This window comes from Vidua macroura, chromosome 5 (assembly GCF_024509145.1).
Source record: "Vidua macroura isolate BioBank_ID:100142 chromosome 5, ASM2450914v1, whole genome shotgun sequence".
Classification (NCBI taxonomy): domain Eukaryota; kingdom Metazoa; phylum Chordata; class Aves; order Passeriformes; family Viduidae; genus Vidua; species Vidua macroura.
The window spans coordinates 31622607-31644722 of record NC_071575.1 but is presented as its reverse complement, the minus strand read 5'-3'; the positions used below and the strand labels follow the sequence as shown (position 1 = coordinate 31644722).

The window sequence follows — 22116 nt, the reverse complement described above, 5'->3', positions numbered from 1 at the left end:
TTTTCAGTGACAGTTCTGTGTAAGCATGAACTAAAATGACTTGTGGCAGCATTTGTGGTAGTGCAGTCTCCTTTGGGAGGGGTCCCACACTCTTTTCAGGGAAAAGCAAGGACTTCAAAATAAATAAGGTTTGCTAGGCAAACTTTTCTCAGGAAAGAAAAGGAGGAACAGTTAAATAATGGTCACAGTATCCCTGCAAGCTCTCCCCTTCAAAAGCAGCCATTATTCCCCTTTCCTACTAGAAAAACATTCCACAGGCTTGACATTAGCATGCAGTCTGTGAAGGCTACAAAACTCTGCATCAGGACTTGCTGTTTTCCTGCCCCTTCCAGAGATCCTACTGTCAAAGAGGAGGATAGGGAAGAAGAATACTCTGCAATTCCCACTCCTTCCCTCACAGAAAATTGAAACAGGTGCATAAAACAAGTTCTCACATTTCTTCATTGCAGTCTCAAGAGGTTACTTAATTCTGGTTCACAGCATGGTACCGATCACCACTAAAATCCTTGTTATGGAGTGCAAGCAATAAACCCCAGTCTTGTATTTTGAGACCTGATGGTTTATGCTCCATGGTTCCCCACTGCAAACAGAACACAACATCCTCAGGCTGAGATTTAACCTCCTGAATAAAGATGCTGGTACAGAAATTCTTAAGTTCCCCTTTTCAGCATTCCTTCTCATTTTCTTGAAAGTCAGGGAGCAAGAAGGCCTCATACAACAGATCAAACCAGCTCTAGCAATGTGCCTTACCCAGCCCTGTTTGCATTATTCCCAACTAGAACTTTCTTACCCCAACAACTCCACATTGTGATGCCGCCAGGAGGCACAAGACAATTCATGTGGAAACTGAAGTTTGATTTTTAAAACCCTGCTAGGACTATAAATGTCTAAACTTCAATTAAGTCAGACTTATTTAGGAACTACCAGCCTTATTTCTAGATGTAGCAGTCTTCATTATCACAACAGTGCTGTCATTCTGGGAATGCCAAGTGTTCAGTGAGTTCAGGGCATCACTGCTTCCAGTGCTCTGCAAATGCAGAGCAGAGCTGCTAAGTTCCTCTGGGCAGTGAATGCCCAGGTATATGAAAAAAAAAGATGCGTATATTTCAAGCCAGAATACTTCTAAATGCCTATATTTCAAGCCTAAATACTTCTAAATACTTCTAATTCTAAACTAGATTTATTCCCAAAAGTTCAAATAAGGTAATACACTTTTATTTTAACATAAAAATTATCTCTACTCTTCCTAACAAAAATGTTAGGAAGAGAATTGCTAGTTTCTGAGCAATTTACTAAAATGGAAAAAAAACCATTAATGCAAATTTATGTATTAAGCCCCCATCCCTCATGACATGAAGAACCACACAAAACCTTCATACTTGTCTTCAGACCATGTGCAGCTGTGCCAGATCCCATGGGACCTGAACATCCTCTCCTCCCTCTGCCAGCAAAGCAAGGCTCTGCCAGCACAAAGCTTCCCAAAGCTGCCTCCCAGGGAGAGCCCAGCACACCAGGTCCTCACAAAGAGATTCCTGCCACGGAGAAAGTGTTTCCTACCTCCTTTTTTGCGCCTCCTGCACAGCAGTCTGGCCATCCCGGCCCCAGCAGCAAGGACAGGTCACAGACAGAGCCCATGGAGTGTCTGAATGCTGACGCAGTGGCAGCAACTGGATAAGGCACTGCCACCTCCAGACTGCCAAACCCCCCTAATTTGGGCACGGTGACACGGGAGCAGGCACTAAGATCAGCTCCCAGCTGCTGGGGACGGGGGCCAGGAGGGAGGACACAGCTCCCTACCCAATGCTGGTGTAAAACACCTTTCTGTAAAGCCTGATCATTCCATTTCAGAGACCAGTCACAGCAAACCTGCAGCAGAGGAAAGCAGGAAGGGGTAGGACATTGAGAACAGGCTGAAGGAGCACAGCTTAGTCCAGGCTGGCTTTCAGCAAAAACCCTATGTTTTTTTCCCCTAAACTAGAATTTAAATTCACATGAAAAGGTCACTTGTCACCAAATGACACAAGCAAAAACGACGCACCAAAGCCTTGGTCACGATGAAGAGACTAATTTATTTTTTCTGACTCCAATCTTTTATAGTTCTCAAAAGATGCCAGTGGATTGGAGGGTGAACGTGCCACCTCTCCAATGACACTGGACAAACTACCTGTACATCAAATTTCTCTGCCTCTATGAAAGAATGCAAAACTTTATTTACAGAAAGTTGTGTGAGAAAGTTCTCTACAAGAATGTAAACTCAGAAGGCTTTAAAAAACTCTTGATAACCAGGGCGACAGTCACTGCTCTACCAGTCCCCTGAAAGCAGCAAAGGTTCCTGGCAGCTATATTATATATTCCCTGCAATATTTTGACAATCTCCTGGCAGTGTCAGCAGTCAACATGATTAAGTCACATTGGAAGCTGTGCTGGCCTTTCAAACAAGTTAATAGTGATCAGATCACACACATACACGGACCAGAGCACTAGATCCGTAAGCCAGGCAGGCTGTCTCAGACATGGGATTATAGGCAAGCTGCACACAGCACAAGCAATTAGCCACAGAAAGTTGGAAGTGCCACCAGAGCTGTCAAGGATTTCTCAAAAGCCAGAAGATGGCCTTTAAAGTTAGCAGGAGAACTATAAAAAGATGTCCCAGCATTCTCCTTTCTAAAAGAAAGAGTCAACTGATATAAACAGCTTTCTACCTTCACTCTTAATTTTAGTGTAATTTTAAAAGTTATCAGAAACAGCACAGGTCACTTCAGTCTCTGCCAGTCACAGCTTTGTTAATAAAAAAACTGACCATAAGTCTCTGCATTTTACAAAAACAGATGGAAAATGATAATTAATTTTAGCTCTGTTTATTTCTGACTGCAAGGCTGAATCCGATCCCACAGAAAGCAGCAGCTGTTGTGACACTGATCCCAGGGTTCCTGTGCTTTCCTTTGCATTCAGCTAGTGCCCAGCTGGCTCAGCAGTGCTGCCTGACCACAACTTTTACATGATACACTTCCACCTTGTGATTCAATCCTAACTTTGGAAGTTATCAGGCTGCTTTGATGTCCTTGGCTCCAGTGCAGATGATCCATTCAGGTAACTCTGTCTTCCTCTCTGGTGGGAGCAGCACACAGACAGCAAACTTGAGATGCCCAGGTAACTCAAACTGCACAGGAAGCTCCCTTCCTGCCAAGTTCTTACTGCTTCCCAAGTTTCCTTCTTCTCATCAGAGAAAAAAGTGTGATCAGCTGCACTTTTTCAGACAGCAACTCACCTGCTTGCATTCATATCCTTATAGTCCAGATCACCACGTGCAAAATAGAAAGCCCATGTTCAAGACCATTCTTAGCCCTTTCAGAGCAGCAACACGACCCTCATTCACTCACATCTCTGAGGAGAATGTGGATACAGGGCAAATCCCCCTGGTTAAGCAGCAAACCCTTGCATAAAAGATCAGGCTATCAGCTGGAGCTCCTGCTTTCCATGAGGGAGGTCAGACCAGAAGGCAACAAGTCCCTGAAGACTCTGCAGTGACAACCTCTTAACTTTAACTTCCTCCTCTGCCTATCACAGACTAACGCAGGCAGCCATGCCCACAACTACATTTCCATCTGACAGCTTAAACATTTACAAAAAGTTGTCTTCAAACCTGCAAGCTTTCTAGGCCCATTTAACAAAAGGCACTTTTGCTAAGTCTCACTTTTTCTAAGAAAAACTTATAAACTGAAAGATTTCAGAGCCAGGCCCAAACATGCTGCTACACTGCGCTCTTTTCTAGAAACAAACCACACACAGCTCAGACTACTGATCACTGCACATGTACAAAAGGCCCTGAGATCTTTTCATAGAGAGAAAAGATCTCTGTGTCTTTCTCTTTCTGTGGGAGAAAGACAAAGCAGCCATTAACTATAACAGAGAATTAATAATCCCAGGCAGATCAAAGGCAAAGACTTGACCAAATCCACATAAAGGCACTGTATCAAGGGACTGCATTCAAAGCAGAACTGTGGTAATAAAGCAAATTATTTATATGCCTCAGCAGGCAAGGCACTCACAACGGCCAGGCCCTGGTACATAAAGAAATGGAAAGGTGTAAAAGAAAAGGGGAAAGCAAAACCTTTTAGGAAAGGGCTGTAATAATGCTTTTGGTTTAGTTGCAAAGATCAGGCCACACTTGATTAAACAGATGTGTTAAAAATTTACACTGGTAAGTGGTCTGTCTATTCTGTGACTGCCAAAAGAAAGATTTCCCCTTTATTTTTGCCAAAGGTAAATAAACATGTATCTAGCATGGTAACAGCATATTCAACACTTCAGCCAGCTGGAAGTGTTTATAAGAAATTTGGGCTTTGTTTTGTTTGTGAGGGTGAAATACTGCTTTCATATTTTCACAAATAAGGATGTTCCTTTCTTTCTAGGGAGTTGTCGGGGGGTGTCCGTGGAAAGAGAATTTCCATTTTTTGGTGGTGTTATGTTGCTGTCTTCATCAGGCAGGGATCCCTTATGGCAAAGAGGCATTCAGACTTCATCTTAAGCCCTACCTGCCATTCACCCCTTCCTTTTGCAGACATTACTGGTTCCAGAAAGCCACATTATGTCACAGAGTGAGGAAACTGTGTGTCTGAAAACTAGCCAGATAAGAAAGGGGGAAAAAACAAAGTTAATTTTCACTGTGTAGACACACAAACTTTAATGCTGGGCAAAATTATTTAAAAGAGCAAACAAACAAACAAAAAAAAATCCAAACAAACAAACAAATAACCAAAACCAACCAAAACACAAACAAACAAACAAACCCACTTCACCCCCAGGCAGCAGAAATACCAGTGTGGACAAGAATGGTGTTTTAAAAGTTTTAAAATATTTGTAAAGTTAAACTTAAAAAGGTAATAGATGGATACCCTTAAGGATACAGAGCAGATAGCTTCTACACTCCAGGATATGCACTAGCTTTGTCCTGAACAGATTGCTTCAATCCCAAAGTTTTTTGACTGGGAAAAGCCAGGCAAAAATTGAAGCTAAAGAGAACCCTAAAAGCAGCCAGGGAAAGCTACACTCCTCCCCCTGCACCCAAGTTCTACTTGAAAATGGGGAAAATGTACTCTTTCAGCCTCCCCCAGGTATAATTCCCTCCCAACACAGAAAGGGTCATTTCTCCCCATGAAGTAATGGTGGAGGGTTATGTTCTCCCAAGGACACTGCATGACCACCAGAACAACTTCCAGCAGAAGGGAGGATGTGGAGTCAAATCTGACATTTGAGAGCAGAGGGAAAGACAAAGTCTGAAAGGACTGAAGGAGATTTTGGTCTTGTGTTCACTCCCAGTAGAAAACCATTAAGGCATTTTCAATTTGCTGCCATCCATTCTCCATTAAATGCTGTGCTCACCTAGGAAGTCCTCAGCGCTCTCTCAGGCTTTGCTGTACTGCTACAACCAAAGTTGGTGGGCATAAGCAGCTAAAGGAACAGCACCTTCATGTCTAGGAACTCAGTCCAAGATCCCAAATGAAGCAGGTTGATTTCCACAAGATACCAAGCACCAACAAGGCTCCTTTAGCCAAAAGCCACTTCAGAAAACAGAATCAACTCACTGCTTAAGGTGTCCACATTTAATGGGTCCAGTGAAAGCAAACCACCAAGGGAGAGACAGAAGAAGCTGTCAGAAGCAGAGTTAACAGCACTATTCTGGAATAGAGACACCCAACCCATTCATTCAGCCCTTGTCTTCTGCACCGTGAAGAAATCTGGGAGAAAACAGCACTTCAGTTTACAGCCTCCTCCAAGCTCTACCTCTGGATCCCACATCCACATCTAACCCTGCAAACTTTATCAAGCAGAACACTCAGCTTCAAGAAAAGTCACTACTGCAGCTCAGGTTAACACATTGTACAAGTGACCAGCTTTCCATTCCTCCACCAGCTTTGTTCCACCTCCTCCACGTGGTTTGGCACTTCATTTTTAGGTAGATAAGTGAATAAACCTCCCTTAGTTATCTGCCAAGCCAGTTTCACCTGCCTCAGCTTCCTGCTCTCCCCATATCCTTTGCACAGAGGAATGAAAAGGTCACCACCACCACAAGTAATCTACTGTGCAAATATGAGAACATTTTATGCTATTTGTTCTTCTGGACATGCCAAGAGAAGTACAGAGTAACAGACTCACTTCCAAAGGCACTGATGACAGGTCAGCAGCAGCAGCAGCACCCCGTCTTCCGCAGCTGACGGGACAGATCTCAACAGCCAAACTCCAGGGGAATGGAAAGGAGGCTACAGATATGACTTGCATTTCAGCAAAAGCAACAATTTTGCTCGTGCAACATGATTCTATAGGAAAAACAAGCCAAGATAAATGGTTCTGCAGACCACAAAAAGTGCACATGCCTCATTGCTGCAGTTGCCCAAATGTCACCCAGAAAGACAAGGAAAACCCTGAAAAACACTTGCCTGCAGCAACTCTACTTGCAACACACACACTGAGAGTTTGCTAGTAAATACCAGAGGACCAGTGGAGGCACAGGCTATGCTCCAAACTAGAAGCTTTACCCTACATACTCAACACAGACCTTTCAGTGTACCATATCCGAAGGTTGTTCTACCTTTCCTGTGTCCTATGTGCACTCAGGACAGTAAAGCAGTGCATTAGAACTGAGAAGACCTGTAAGTAAATGCTACAAAATAGAAGGGAGTTTTCTCAGTGCTTTCCAGGCATGTCACATGGGGGAAATTATTTCATTGTTGCTTTGAGCACCAGAGGAGCCTGTCAAGACCAGCACTTCAGTGAAAAGCACTACAGACCTCACAGTAAAAGCCTGGAACTCAGAGCCCACAGCCAGATAAAAGCCAGTCCATGAAGGGAAGGTACAGTGGAGATAGTGGCTGCCATAAAAGCATTTAGATGTTTAACTCTGCTGGGTTTAAGAAAGAAATAGCCCCAGCATTTCCTAATGGAGCTGCTGAAGATTACATAGAAAGAGTGGAGCCCTTCAACTGACTTTGCAGTCCACTCTCCTAAGTACAGCCCTCAAGGGATATCGAAATGCAATCATGAAACAAGAGCCAGCCAAAGAATCCAATCAAAACAAGTCCAAAGCACAAGAAAACATCACATTTCACAAAGTATCAGAAAGACCTGCTGCTGTTTTTATTCATGTACTTAGTCAGCACACCAAAGATTTACAGGATTTGCAATTCTAGCTTTCTGTGGTGCCTTTCAAAGCCTTTGCACTGGTAACACCAGGCCCTGTGAGCTAGAAAAGGTGGTGCTTCAGTAGTGCTGGACATCTTAAAGATTTTCAAGCTCAGTTACAGGTCAGTCCCAAACCAGGGAACAGGACACATCCCAAAACATGAGACAAAGAGCTCACACAACACAGGTATAGCCAGGAGGATCTTTTCCCTCTGCTTCTTGCATCTGTTCTTACTCTGTCCGTGATTGCAATGGATATGGAATATTTCACATTCCCCAAACAGAATCACCTGGCCAGCTATGCTGCAACATGCTAAACCATCCAACCCCCCTGCAACAACAGTGCCCATCTCCTGTGCATTCAGCACAAGAGTGAAATTTCCCAGCTCAGGCAGTTTCAAATTGTGTCTGCAGTCTTGGAGAAACCTCTTACCAACCACTGGATCAACAGCAAATGAAGCATTCCACTGAGGATGCCTTCCACCAGGATTCTGGGTAGTATGGCACCTACCCCAAATGCCATTAATGGGAAGAAAAGTCTCTCACTAAAAGTTACAGTTTCTTTTATCAGATGGAAACATGGAAACAAATATGTAACTTTCTCCCTCAACCATACAGGAGGAGTATGTTGAGAGTGGACACTAAGGCCAGTCCTTCTCAACTTCCCATTACCATCTATCTCTTTCCCTGACAAGAGACCCTAAAAAATCTCAGAAACAGAGTGAAACTCAGAAACTAAGATAACATAATCAGAGAAACTGTCCTTGGAAGGACCTAAAAAGTTCAGGTTGAAGCTGGATTGTTGCTGTGCTAGGTTAGGTCAGGCACAACAGCTTCCTCCCTTCTACATGCAAAAATAAAACCCAGCCACAGTTTGTGCGATAGACAGCATCAAGATCTGATTTATAGGCAGCACATCTGGTTTGCTCCTGGTACAGCAGGGCCATTTTGCAGCATGACATCCTGGATGCAATTAAAATCCAGTTTCCCAATGATAGTGCTCCATTACATGAGCTTATTTAATTACCTAATTTCATTACCTACCCTTCCAGTTGCAGAGAACAATGAGGGAAGTAGCAGGAAGAGCCAGCAGATCAATACCTGGCTCCAAATCTGGTTAGGGTCTTGAATTTTGGATTTTTTTGATCATGGATCAGTTTGCATGACACAAAGCCTGGTGCTGACAGATGGGATACATCTGTCTCAAAGGGGGATAGAGTCTCTTGGGAAGCAGCTCTGAAGAGCAAAGGGGTCCAGGAAGGCCGGACATTCTTCAAGAAAAGAGTTTATCACCTTGGAAGGAGGGCAGGCAACTCAAGAGGACCACAAGGATGGCATGAGGCTATGCAGGGAAAAAATTACGGGGGTCAAAGCCCAACCAGAACTTCATCTGGTTACTGCTGTAAAGGACAATAAAACATGTTTCTACAAATGCATCTGCAGCAAAAGGAGCGCTAAGGAAAATTCCCACCTTTTATTGCATACAATGGGGACACATAATGAAAAAGGCTGAGGAAAAGGCACAGGTACTAATGTCTTATCTGCCTCACTCTTTAACAGTCAGACTGGCTGTTTTCCTTGTACCCAGCCCCTGAGCTGGAAGACAGGGACAGGGAGTAGATCAAATCCTGGAATCAGTTTTGGGCCCCTCATGGCAGAAAAGACATTGAATGTGTCCAGAGAAAGGAAAGGAGTTGGGGAAGGGTCTCGAGCACCAGGAGCAGCTGAGGGAGGCTCAGCCTGGAGAAAAGGAGGCTCAGGGGGGACCTTCTGGCTCTGCACAACTCCCTGACAGGAGGGTGCAGCCAGGTGGGGTCAGGCTCTGCTCCCAGGGAACAAATGATGAAACAAAGAGGAAAAGGCCTTGGGTTGTGCCAGAGGAGGTTCAGGTTGGATATGAGGAAAAATGTCTTCACTGAAAGGGCTGTCAAGTATGGGAACAGGCTCCGCAGGGAAGTTTTGGAGTCACCATTGCTGGAGGTACCTACAAGATTTGTATATGTGGCACTTGGGGACATGATTTAGGAATGGACTTGGCAGTGCTGGGGGAACAATTGGACTTCATGATTTTTTGCAACTTAACTCCAGAATTCTAAGTAGAGCATCAAGATTCCTGTCAGACCAAATTCTGTAGAGTTACCATGCCTAAATTTCCACTGGAATCAATTCACTCTAACAATACTGGAAGCCATACATGGGGAAGAAGGTAAACAGTGATCCCGAGGTACAATTTCATAACCCTGCTCCTGTGGGAGAATGTTAAGTGAGAAATGCAAGCAATTATTTTTTCCTATAGTTTTTTAAGAAAATCCTGTTAATTTTGCAAAGCTTCCAGATCCATCTGCTGGACTAGGCAAGACAGAGAGCAAACAACACTATTCCATTTTAAAATGACAGAAGTGTCTACATCTGTTTAATGGCACAAATACATGCATCTGCCAAACAGACCTAGTGGAACAACACTTTCTGAGGATGACACATTCTTCTATTTAAAGACACTAAAAGAGACACGACAGCATGCCTCTATACAGACATCTCCTCATCCAGCTCTCAGTCTCCTTCCTTACTCCAAATAAACTGTGTGTGCAACCATCCCACAGCTAATTAAAAATTAGCAGTAAGGCCATATGGCAGCTATAATGGAAAATGGAAAATACACTATTTCTTTTTTCAGTGGATTTCATTATGATTCAACTACACAATGAAAGAAGTACTAAAGAAGGAACTGGGATTCCAGGAGCCAGAACAGTTCGCTTGTTTTATAACAAACATGCAGCATACATTGAAAAGAGTTTTCATAAAAGTCTGTATCTGATTGCCAGACAGGTCTTGGGGATTAAAGAAACCTTTTTTGACCTGGAGAAACAAATACTGAGAGGCAGAACCGAATTCCTAGTTTGCTCACCACCAGAAAAGCCAAAACCAGAATCTCATTCCATGGCCAACCCTCTCAGCCTAAGGCCTCTGGAGAGAGAGTGGTCTGCAGAGAGTGCAAGGAAACAAATCAGTATACAAGATTTATAATTAGAAGCCTCATTGTTCCTCCAGGAGGAAGTGACAGTGATTTAAGGGCCCAGAGCATACAGACCCACTGCTCCCAGTACATGCTGCCAGGTGTGCATGTTCTCTCCACATCTGGTTTTCAGAGCAAGATTTCACAGGATTCAAATTACAAAAGGCTGACACCACATGTTTTCCATCATCCTGTTCCAGACAAACTAGACATACACAACAAAAGCCACGAATTTCAGGTTGCACCTTTCTACTTGGCCATCAGAAGAGTACAAATTAGGGAATCTACACCTGAGCACACTGTGCTTCACCCTGGAGAGATCACTTGGCCAGTGGCCTATTAGCTGTGCAACACAGAGGTTTTTGTTCCCCCTTTCCATCAGCACTGTGCCCACTCCCAAAGGCAAAGAGGGTTTGCTCACACAAAATTGCTGGTTTAGACCCCCTGCCCACAGCCACCGAGCAGCATGTCCTGAGCAGAGCTCCAGCATCCAGGCTCAGGAACTCCTCCTGAAGGCAGCCTGGCAGAACCCCTGGATGAGCAGTGCTGTCCTACTGGTCACACATCCCATCATTCCCTTCTACCTCCATCCTCCTCACAACAATTCACACCTCCTTCAGCAGGGCAGAAGTGCTGATGCAGGCTATGACACCAACCAGAGACAGGAATGCTACAGCCACCACAGAATCATGGAATATCCTGAGATGGAAGGGACCCACAAAGCATCAAAGTCTATCTCTGGCCTTGCACAGACACCCCAACAATCCCACCCTGTGCCTCAGAGCATTGTCCAAGTGCTCCCGGGGCTCTGGCAGCCTTGGGGCTGTGGCCATTCCCTGGGGAGCCTGTTCAGTGCCCCAGCACCCTCTGGGGGAAGAATATTTCCTAAACTCCAACCTAACCCTTCCCTAACACAGCTCCAGCTGTTCCCTGGGTCCTATCCCTGGTCACGCAGAGCAGAGATCAGAGCCTGCCCCTCTGCTGCCCCTAAGGAGGAGCCCCTGGTGAGGTCTGACCTCAGTCTCCTCTACCCTGAACAGACCCAGTGCCCTCAGCTGCTCCTCATAATGCTTCCTCAAGGCCCTGCACCATCTTAGTAGCCTCCTCTGGACACTTGTAGCCCTCCTCTGGACACAAGGCCTCCACCAGGTAAAGCAAGGGCCAGTCCATACTATCCCTCGTGAGAGTGAACAACTCAGTTGGTTGAGCTGTGCCCTGAGAAGAAAAGCTGAGCTTCATCAGTGACAGTGCACATCCACAGCACATATCACAGAGCAGGCAGAGGGTGTATGAGGGTGGGGATAAACAACTACCAAGGTCACGATGCAGAAGAGCTCAAGGCTGGGCAGAGGAAGGCATGTGGATATTGTGAGAGCTGAGCAGAACAGAGCCTGTGCCATCAGCCTCATCCTGACACTGACACAGGTCAGATCACTCTCTGGAACCACCTCCATGACCTTCAGGTAGTTGGCTTCTCTAACAAAATACCAGATCCTGTTAGCTCAAAGAACCTGGAGGTGTGCTGAAGATATGATTGCTCTAATGATCAAATGTCAGCAGAAGGAGGAGCCTTTGGGAAACATGGTCGATTCCCGTTCCTTCTTTCTTGCAGCCTCCAGGTCTCCTGAAAGGGCTGAGAGGAGCTGGAGGGCTGAAAAGAGAACAAGACTCCAGGGCTGGGAAGGCACACACAGCCGCACTGCAGGAGTGACAAGGATCACAAGTCGGTGATGTTGCAGGTGAGGCAGAAAACTTCTCCTTGTGATACACACCAGCATCTCTGTGTGGTCACATTCCCCTTTGAGACATCATATCCCAGGAACCCTGACAGAGACAACCCCAGGAATCCTGCAGGCTGAGATTTCTAGTGGTGCCCAAGAGATCTGTACAGTTGACTGGCTGCATTTGAAAGCTGACAGCAATTTGGCATCCAAATCCCACATGGGCAGCTCTAAAGTAGCAGCTCTGCTGGACTTTCACAGCTACAAACCTGAATCTTCTCAGCTGTGACTGTGAAACTTGTGTGCACAAGGCACACACACCAAAGCTCCTTCCAGCTGAACAGCAAAGCTGTGGCTGCTGAGACACCAATTCCTGCAACCAGCAGACCCTGCCTTGCCCTGAGTTTGCCTCGGACCACATAAGCCTGGATCCCTTAGCAGCAAGTTGTTCTGACACAATGCAATGAAAAAAGCATTTCATTTTTGCAATGAAAAAAACTTGCCAGCTAATCTCCCAAATCTCCTAACATCAAAGGACAATCCAAAGCTCACAGCAGTGCATTGGAAAACTCCAGCAGCTCTGTCTTGTTCTCAGATCCACTGGCATGTAACAGTCCTTGCAGTACATAAAAAGGCATTTAGCACTGTTATGCATAACTATACTCTTTCTTCTGGACTGCCCTGTTGCCAATGTGCACATCAGTAGGATGCATGTATATTAATGAAGTGATCTAAATATCCCAACTCTTACAAACATGAGCACACAATCAGTAGGATTAATGTATTTATGATAATGCACTGCAGAAGACAGCCTGATGTCCCTGCACAGAATCACCAGTGAGATCAAGAGTCCCTCCTTCCCACAGACTTTCCATGAGCTGTGGCATGTCCCCCCATTTCCATCAAGTCCATGTGCAGCTCTCCAATACATCAGAGTTTCACAGGGCTCACCCACACACAGCCAGATGCCCCCTTCTAAAAGTCTCTCTCTCCAGCTGTCATAATTAATAAATCCTTTGGAAGAAATTAAAACAGGTATCATTGAACAACTGCTCTGAAATAAGGGTAGACTTTAAGGAGAAAATGATTGGAATTCTGGTTTTGGAAAACTAGAAGTGTTGATTACAACTCTGCTGAGGTTTTACAATGAAGTTTAACAGAATTCTTACAATGAATCTTATTTTAAAGATTGCAACTCTGGAAATAAAATTACTTTAAATGTCTGTTTTCCTTAAAGGAAGACAAGACATTCCTTCAACACTCCTGAACAGCTAGAGAGCTATTTTGTGTGTCTTGCTGCATTGTGTCTGGAATTGGAGCTGTAGCTCCAAACTCTCTTGTCTCACCAGGAGACTGTGCCTAAAGCTGCACTGGGTGAACCACCCTAACCTAAGTGCAGCTACAGGAGGAAAATGTGGGAGTTATGATACCATTAAAAGCACTATTCTTGTGCATGCAAAGTTCATTTCAGTTGAGACACTGACACAAAATATATTCCCTGTACAGCTTTTGCCAGAATAGAACACAGAACCCAAACCAGCAGTGCTCTACCAAGACTGCAACCAGACTTGGTCAGGCCTGAGCCCTACAGGAGAAACAGCAATTAGGCTACACAGGCTCCAACTGGACATTTAGGTCTGTTTAAATCAGTGGCAGAAAGGATAATAAATCCAGGTTGAAATATGAATCTACATGTGTTTGCACAGACTTTCTATATATACACACATATCTGGAACAGTATGTAGCTTCAATGTAACTACTACTACTGCAGAAAGGAATAGCAAATTCCTTTCTTAAAGAGCAAGTAATTCTACTTAACCAGTACTCATCCCATCTTCTGTGGGGGTATTTCAGCAGCAGTAGCACATCACAATGCACAGACAGACTTCTCCAGCCAAGCATCCTCTGCAGCTAATGTAGTCATGTGAAGCAGGACAACAGAATTAGACCCCACACATTTTGTATTTGTCTCTCCATCTGCCTAAAAATTCACTGCCACATCCTGTGAGTATGGAAAGTAAATGAAGAAGGGGGTGTGACACCATCAGGACATCTCACTGTAACACCAAGACATGGATCCCAAGAACAGCACTTCAGCCTCCCTTGATAAGCACAAAACTTTCCCCTTATTCAGCTCTTGTTGCAATAATCCTGCCCTCTGCAGTGCTATCCTATCTTTCACTCCCCTCTCCTACTGATTTCATCAGGCACAAATGAATAGCACTTTTCCAGAGCAGTTTCCTCACCCCTGTTCCCCCCTCAATCATGTCACTGGGACACAGCGCTAAGTAATTAATTCTGTTTTATTTCTCTCACTGACTCCCCCATATCGGCCATACACACACACATATACAACAACAGAAAGCTTATTTAGCCAAACACCTGCTGCCCAGATCTTCCATACAGTGTGTAATGAGGAAAAGAAAACCAAGCTTTGCAACGAGGCTGGGAGTGAAGCTTGCAGCAAAATCCCCTCCTTTATTTCACTACAGCAACATCACTCTGACAAACAGGAAAGGGCAGACTTTTTCAATTTCCTTTAGCAGATGAAGTTGAAATACAGAACTACCTGAAACAGTATCTTTTACAAAATCAGAAAAGAAGCTAAGGAATCATCTGGCTTAGAAACCATATCCTCTATGGGCCCTGCCAGCACCCCAACAGTTTTCTAAAGTATTTAAAGGAGATTTTGGAGCTCTTGAACAGGTGGCACATTTTGAAAGACCAAAATCACAGAATCATGGAATGCTCTGGTTTGCAAGGGACCTTAAAGCCCATCTCATTCCACTCCTCTGCCAGCGGACAGGGACACCTTCCACTATCCCAGGTTGCTCAGAGCCTCATCCAGCCTGGCCTTGGACACTGCCAGGGATGGGGCAGCCACGGCTGCTCTGGGAAACCTGTGCCAGGGCCTCATGGTGAAAAATTTTCACCACCCTCATGGTGAAAAATGTCTTCCTAATATCTAATGTAAACCTCGGATACGCCAAGACACAGCCATGGAACAGTAAACATCAGGCAAACTTAGGCATTTACAGATTTCCACATGGCCCAAATGGGGGACAGGGAGAGAAGTAAAACCCAAAGTGGTCACAGAGCACTGGAACTGACACATCCCACTTTTCTAAGGATGTGCATCATGACTGATTGTAAGATTAGGAACACACATCTCCCTCCATACTATCCCATAGCCTTTCCTGTCCTTTCTCTGGCCAAGTGCCTCCCCTATGGGCTCTCTAGTACTATCATGATAGGGCTGAGCTCATTGCTGGTTTTCCTGTTGCAGAGCTCCACTAAAGTGTTCCTATACTAAGTGGTGACCCATTTTGACATAGCCTGCAGGCATTAATAATCAGCAAGACTTTACTCCCTAGGGCATTTTTACCCAAACTAGGGGTTAAGAATATTCCTGGGAAGGAAGAGGAAGGGAGGAGCCAAACAGACACTGAGATCACCCGCCTTCCATAGGAAACCAGGGTAAAAACGGCTTCCCCATGAGCTGCTCTTTCTCTGAGTCAAGGCTGCCTAAAAACCGTCTCTAAAAATACATTGCAGCAAGTTATGAAGTAATTAGCAAAAAAAAAAAAATTTAGATGCTCATGGTTAGTAGCCGCACATCATGGTTATTTACGATCTGTGATATAAAAAAAGAAAACCTTCATAATAAATTAAAAGATGAAAAAATTCTCACAAATGAGATTTTTTTTTCAGTATCATTACAAGAAGCTTTGAGCTGCGTGGCTCAGAAGTTGTGCACAAAAAGCAAAAGGATTGATACAAGTGGATTTTAGCTCTCACACAGACCCTCTTCAACGTCACTGTATGAGCACAGCTGGGACAGTGACAGCTGCAATACAAAGGCAGTGAAAGCAAGCAGAAGGTATAAAGAGCCCTCAGGCTGGAGCTTTTGGAGATGACGGACGCAAGGATGATTTCAGGCTGTGGCATTCTCAGCATTCTCATTTGCCGTGAAGACGACAGGATTTACTTTGGGAAGATCGTTCTGACCTCTGCTGGTCCCCTCAGGCAAACCCAGCAGAAGCCTGGAGGCAGGCCTGGAATTCCCAAGGGCTGAGCACGGGGGGGGGGGGGGGGGGGGGGGGGGGGGGGGCGGAACGCTGACCACATCTGCTCCTACTAACTCATTCAAGGAACACCACTCAGATGACCTTCGAGTTTACTTCTGTTCCACATTCACATTAAAAAAAATAGTTTCTAACCATGAAATTTGCTCCTGGGGCTGCCCAGATCCTTCCACAAGCCATGTTCCAGCCTCTCTCCCCCTGGTGCTCATCAGATCCCCCAGCTCATCACTCTTGTCCCTTGGTCCCCTCCCATTGCACAGGCACGGCTGGGACAGCCTCCACTGGAGAGCTGCTCCACAAAGGGAAAAAAGCCATTTCCCTTCACAACAAAGGGGCTGTGCCCCTGCAGCACCAGGGAATGTCACACGCACCAGTGGCTCCTCAGGCTTGCAGACAGTGGCACATCAGACTGGAAGGAATACTCTCACCAAAAGCTGCCCCTCATGTTGCAGCTTCCTGCCCATCACAGCAACAGAAGCGGGGCTGGGAGGCTTTGGTGTGGTTCCCCACTAAGTACCAGGCACAGCGACCAGAAGAGGCCCTTCCATTGCCACGACGAGCTGTGGCCACACAAGTAGGTAAAACCACAGGCAAACTCAGCAAAACCAGCGGGTGGCCCCTGCTGGAAGTGGTCACCTCAAGAACACAACCTAGTGATGTTGAAATGCCTAAGAAGGGAAGCTGCCAACCTGTTTCAGCTTTGAAGTCACCTTTGATATGCACTTTTTTGGAGCACATGCTTGGCCTCCTTGCCAGAGATGATTTTTTTCGACCATCTTCCTTCGGAAGCAAATGAGATCATCTCAGGAAGGCACAACTGCTTGTGCTGCTCCTCAGTAGAACCACGTCAGGGAAACTTGATTAAAAATAGATAACAAAGGAAACACCAGTAAGCCGCACCAAAACAGGCAGCAGAAGGAAAGGGAAGCAATTTCCTTGAACCAGGTTTCAAGGCCGAATATTGTGTTTTTAAAAATTAGAAAGCTGTCTTCTGAATGTTGCTGGCAATTCATAGACTCAATATGGGCAAAACGTGCTCAACAGCCAGCTGAAAGGAGGCTGAAACTTGAATTACATCCCTACCCTACACACAGCAGACACTAGAACAAAACCAAGGCCAGTTTTAACCAGCCATCAAGTCACAGTTGTGTTAAGCCATAGGGCAAGGTCACACACATTTCCTGCTGGCAGATTCCAGGAGTCTGGGGATAACACAGATGCAGCTTCTCCACAGAAGCCAGTACTGGTAAGCTGGAGAAGCTGAGGAGAACAGCACACACCATCCCTGGAGGACACTGCACTCAGAAGGGCACACTTGGAGCATTCAGGATTGGGCCAGCTTCATCAAGTTCAGCAATGAGACACCTCCCATTTTCAACAGCAACAACGCTGCTATCTGCACAGCCCTGGTGAGGGCCGGCGGCTCCAGGGACGCCTCACAGATGTGCCCACGCCCCAGGTCAAGGTGTCCAGCAGGGGCTGAGCCCCCCAGCATGGGTGCTGGTCCACTGGGCTCGGGCTGGGGAGCTTCTCCAGGCTCTCTGCAGCGAAGGGAAGGCTCTTGCCTCCTGCCCAGGTAGCACCAGCAGTGACATCCCACACGGACACACTCGTACAGCCTGGGGTACGTGTGCCCGTGCGGAATCCCTCAGAACGAGGTGGGTGGGATGGGTGTGTCTGGTCTCTGGGCACAGTGCCTGCACCAACATAAAGCCCACGGATGAAGTGGACCTGGAATGAAACACGGGCGGACTTAATCATTCCCTCTGGCGTCCTCAATTCTCAGACCACAAGAAAACTACAGCCAGAGTCTCGTTGGTCACCAGGAATTTATTTTATAGCACAAAACGGGTTCTGGGCTTACCTTCCCGGACATGCGACATGGGCTGATGTCCCGCCCTCCATCACTTCATTCTCCTCCGTCGCTACCAGCCTCCCCCCACTGCTATCAGCCGCTCCCCATCGCAGCCATCCATCTCCCATGGTTCCAGTCTCCCCCATCCCTGCCAGCCGCTCCCCACACCCGTCCCCAGCCATATTGCGGCTCTCGGGGGCGCAGGGCGGGCACGGCCCCTCCGCGGGGCCGCCGAACAAAGCGCGGCTCGAGGGCTCCGCCGTGGCTCCCGCGGAGGAAAGGGACGGGATGGGGCGGGACGGGACGGCGGAGCGGCCGCAAGTCACGCCAGCCCCGAGCACGTTCCTTCCTTGCCCCCGCGCCGGCGAACTCACCCTCCTTGGCTTTCTTCTTCCTGGCCAGGGTCCCGCCGAGCTTGCCCAGGAACGACTCCTCTTTCTTCATCCTGTGCGGCCGCAGCGTCGGGGACCTGACGGGCGTGGAGGACATTGGCTCTGCAGGGGGCTCGCCGGGGGAGCCCGCCGGGCCCTGCCCGACCCCGCCCGGCGGCTGCGGGGCCCGCGGAGCCGAACCGAGTCCGGCAGCGGCGAATCACTGGCCCGAGCGAGCGGGGAGAGCCCGCGGTGTGCGCTCGCAGCACTGGGGGCGGGCTGGGAGCCGCTGGGGCCACAGCGCCCTGCCACGGCCGGGAAGTCCGCGGGAGGCGGGGGCGGGACGAGCCTCGGACACCTCCGGGGCCGGGCGCCGAGCCCACCCGAGCATCACCTGCGGCCAGGCGGGCGAGCCCCTCCCCCGGAGCCCCTGGTGCGCCGGACCCACGCGGGTACCAGGAAAAGTGGGTAAAAAGCATTGCGGCTAAACGACAGCCCCGGTCCCACCACAACCGGACCGGAGTGGTGTTAGGCTTGAAAGTACACAAAGATCAAGAACAGTTTTCTGTTCTTGAGAAACAGTTTCTTAAGAACAGTTTTATATATTCCACATGTTGCAACAATTGGACGCAACTGGGGGCAAATGCTCAACATGTGCCATTTGTCAGGGCACCGCAATTCCTTGCTGGCTTCATTCAGGTGTGCCTCCTAATTTTGCAGCCACGCGTCTCTTCTGTCAGACCAGCCTGCCTACTCCTCCTGGCATGTTGCCGGTCAGGTCTGACATCTCCTTTGTGGGAAGATCGAGGAGAACGAGCCGAAGGCTCTGTGTTTGCCAAGCCACCGCCTCCCAGGTGTACCTGCACCGCTGCTGCCATCAGCAGTGTGTGTGCACACAAACGCCCCAAACCAGACACTCGGTTGTGATCCCACAGGGAGAATTTCTTATTCCTTATCATGTCACAGCAGCCAGGAGCATGATAAGGGGTTGTGGAATACATGTTAAAAACAGGTCCTGAGGAGTTTATAGTGTTAGGGTCTGATCCTGTTTAAGCCCCCCAAATGGTCCCACTGATTTTAACGGGACTGTTGGGTCCCCAAAGTCACACACAAGCTTTGTCTGTGCTCCTGCAAACAGTGTGCGTGCCAGCAGCCCTTGCCCCAACAAAGGACCACAGTCAAACCAGCACAGCTTGGCTCAGGAGCTGCACACCCAGCATATATGGGACAGATTTGCAGGCTTGACCTGACACAGAAGCAAAACTGCAGGACACATCCAGAGCAGAATGTAGCAGAGATAATTTTCTGAGCTTTGACCTGAGCTAATCCCCTCTGTCACCCAGACCCACTCTTGTCCCTTACCTCCAGCTGTTTTTTTACAGTCACTTTGGCAACTAAAAGAAAAACCCAACAAACAAAAACCAAAATCATCCAGCCCAAGCTTTCCAGTATGACTGAGCACCAAGTCACACAAGGACAAGTGCTAGCAGAAGGGAAATGGAGGGCACACATGACCAGGCTGGAAAGCCTCTTTTGAACGGCAGTGCATACTCTGTGAACTTTATTGAAACTGTTTCTTTGGAACAACAAACAAATTTCATTTCCTGCGACAACAGTGTGTAGCCTGTAGCAGAGGCTTTTAGACTGCAAATAAGAATTTACCAGGGGTGGGATCAATACCAGTTACAAAACCACTTTGCAAAATTAAAAAATTAGCAATGATGTCAACTGCATTCTCCTGGCATAAGCCACATGAGACCTTTTACAAGTGCAAGCTCCATTTTCAGTTCATAAATAGCCTGAATTCATACAAAACCCACACATTAATGTTGATCTCCAGCAGGACTAGTAGATATTTTCATTTCATAAAATGCATACTAAAGTCTTAGATTACATTTAGCTTTAAGGCAGTGTGTGAAAAGCATTTTATCCAACCTCTGGGGGGAAAAAGCCCCATAAAAATCGATCAGTTCTCATACCAGATTTTTTAAAATGAAATTGCAATCAGAAAATGTGTGAGTACAAACTTTGAGGAAGAAAGCAAACAAACTGGTTCATTTACACACACAGAACAAATGGTAAATAAAACTTCACTGACTCCAGTACAGCACTCAAGATGTAACCACTTAAAAGAAAGTGTCTTTTAATAATTGAAATAAGCCACACAGATAGATCCATTCAGCTCTGACTTTGATGTCCTATCTATTTATAAAATGCTTCAATGTGTACCTAAGTAGAGAAAGCATTCAGCCTATTGCAAAGAAAAAGGAGGCAGAGTTGTTTGAGACAAGAGAGAGCCCATGGCAACAGAAAGTCAAATTACATTTCAGAAACATCAAAACAGAACCTGGAGCCTTTTTAAGACACATCAAATAGGGTTCTTCTAAACAGGAAACTAAGAGCTTCCATGGCTGCTTTGATCAGTGTTAGTGTGCAGTGATTTAACTGGCTAATGGCCACTAACAGGGACACAGCTGCTGCTGCAGCAGATCAGTGGCCTGCAGCTCAGAGCAAGCCCAGCTACATGGTTTCAACTCTCCGTAATGAATGAGATACCACCCCTCAGCAGCCAGAAAATTCTCTGTGGTACCCTCCTCTCATTAGGGATGAGATTCCTATGTATTTCTATAAGAATATATTCAATATTCCAATAGTGAGTGTATGCTCATTAAAAAAAAATGCCAGAGCATAAACATGCCGTTTTAGAGAATTACACTAAAAAACTAAGCCTTGGTTAAAATCGGTTTTTATTTTCAGTGCTGAACTGCTACTTTAATATTTAGGTGAACATTTAAAAGTCTGAATCCACATCTGCTGATTTTGACACTGCTTACCTTCTTCTTGATAGAGGTGTTGCTTCCTTTATTTTAATCTCATAGCACTTTATACTGCTTTCAAAATTTTAGACCTGAGGATATTGTAATTAGATATCTCACAAAGTAACAGTGACATTGACTATATATGGTCTCTCTTCATTAGATATTGAAGCAAGGTAAACCCAGCCACTTCTTAAACCAGCAAATCATTGCAGTCTTGTTCTATTATAACATCACCTGTACTGACTTTGGATATAAACTTTAAAGACACAAGACACAGTTAATTATTCTTCTTGGTCTGCCAGATAAATGAAAATGTGTTTGGGTTTGCTGGTGTTTGGGTTTGAGCTGCTGTTTGGGGTTTTTTTTTTTTTTTTTTGGGAGGGGGGCAGGGTTAATAATGTTATTTATTAAATACTGAGGCAGGAATGTACCACCTAACTAATGCCACTGATTTTCTTCAGAGTGCCTTCTATTATGTATTCTATTTAACTGAAAAGCTTGTATAAAGACCATTTATCCCATGCAGACTTTGGCTCTGGGTTGCATTTTTTGCTTAACAAGGGAAGAAAGCACAGGATACACTCAGCAAAGTGTCTCATCCCAATTACAGTAAAATCATCCAACAGCATTGTAGTTGCTAACAGCGATTTAGCACTGTTCTCACAAAACATACATCCACTATCTCAACAAGTTTGCCATGGTTGAGAAGCTGTGCAAAAATTCTCCTGGAGAAGATTCCTACTGAAGCTGTGGCTGCAAGCTCCAGCCCTCTTGAAAACAGGACAAGAATAGCAGAACAAACTGTAGTGTACACTCAAATTCTGTAATTTTGGGATTACTTTCTTATGCTTTCCCATACAAACTTTAGGATAATCTTCGAGATATCTGACCAACTCCTTAATAGTCCCACAAAGGACTCACAGTGTTTTCTTTCCCCAGAACATCACAGTAAAAAATCACACTTTTTCATGTGAGTGTTCACCCAGTCCAGAGAAAGGAGAGCCAACCTGACCTCCCCTCACTTTTCTGTGTTTGATCACACATGGGAAAGTCTTGGAACACTTCCCTCAAGA

The 22116-nt window shown here is 46.0% G+C and overlaps 1 protein-coding gene across 5 annotated transcripts in view; it reads right to left on the bottom strand.

Annotated features, from left to right (window-relative positions):
• Window positions 1-18451, bottom strand: part of PARVB (parvin beta) — a 51330-nt gene extending 32879 nt beyond the window's left edge. For 2 of the 5 annotated variants that reach the window (XM_053977357.1, XM_053977361.1), the window contains exon 1: window positions 18228-18451. In XM_053977357.1, coding sequence (XP_053833332.1) covers window positions 18228-18342 — 115 coding nt within the window. In that variant the 5' untranslated portion in view covers window positions 18343-18451. Of the gene's footprint in view, window positions 1-1557; window positions 1607-6156; window positions 6254-17862; window positions 17931-18227 lie in introns of those variants that run through there. The other 3 variants (XM_053977359.1, XM_053977360.1, XM_053977358.1) reach the window with 3 other exon arrangements.
• Window positions 18452-22116: the final 3665 nt, after the last annotated feature.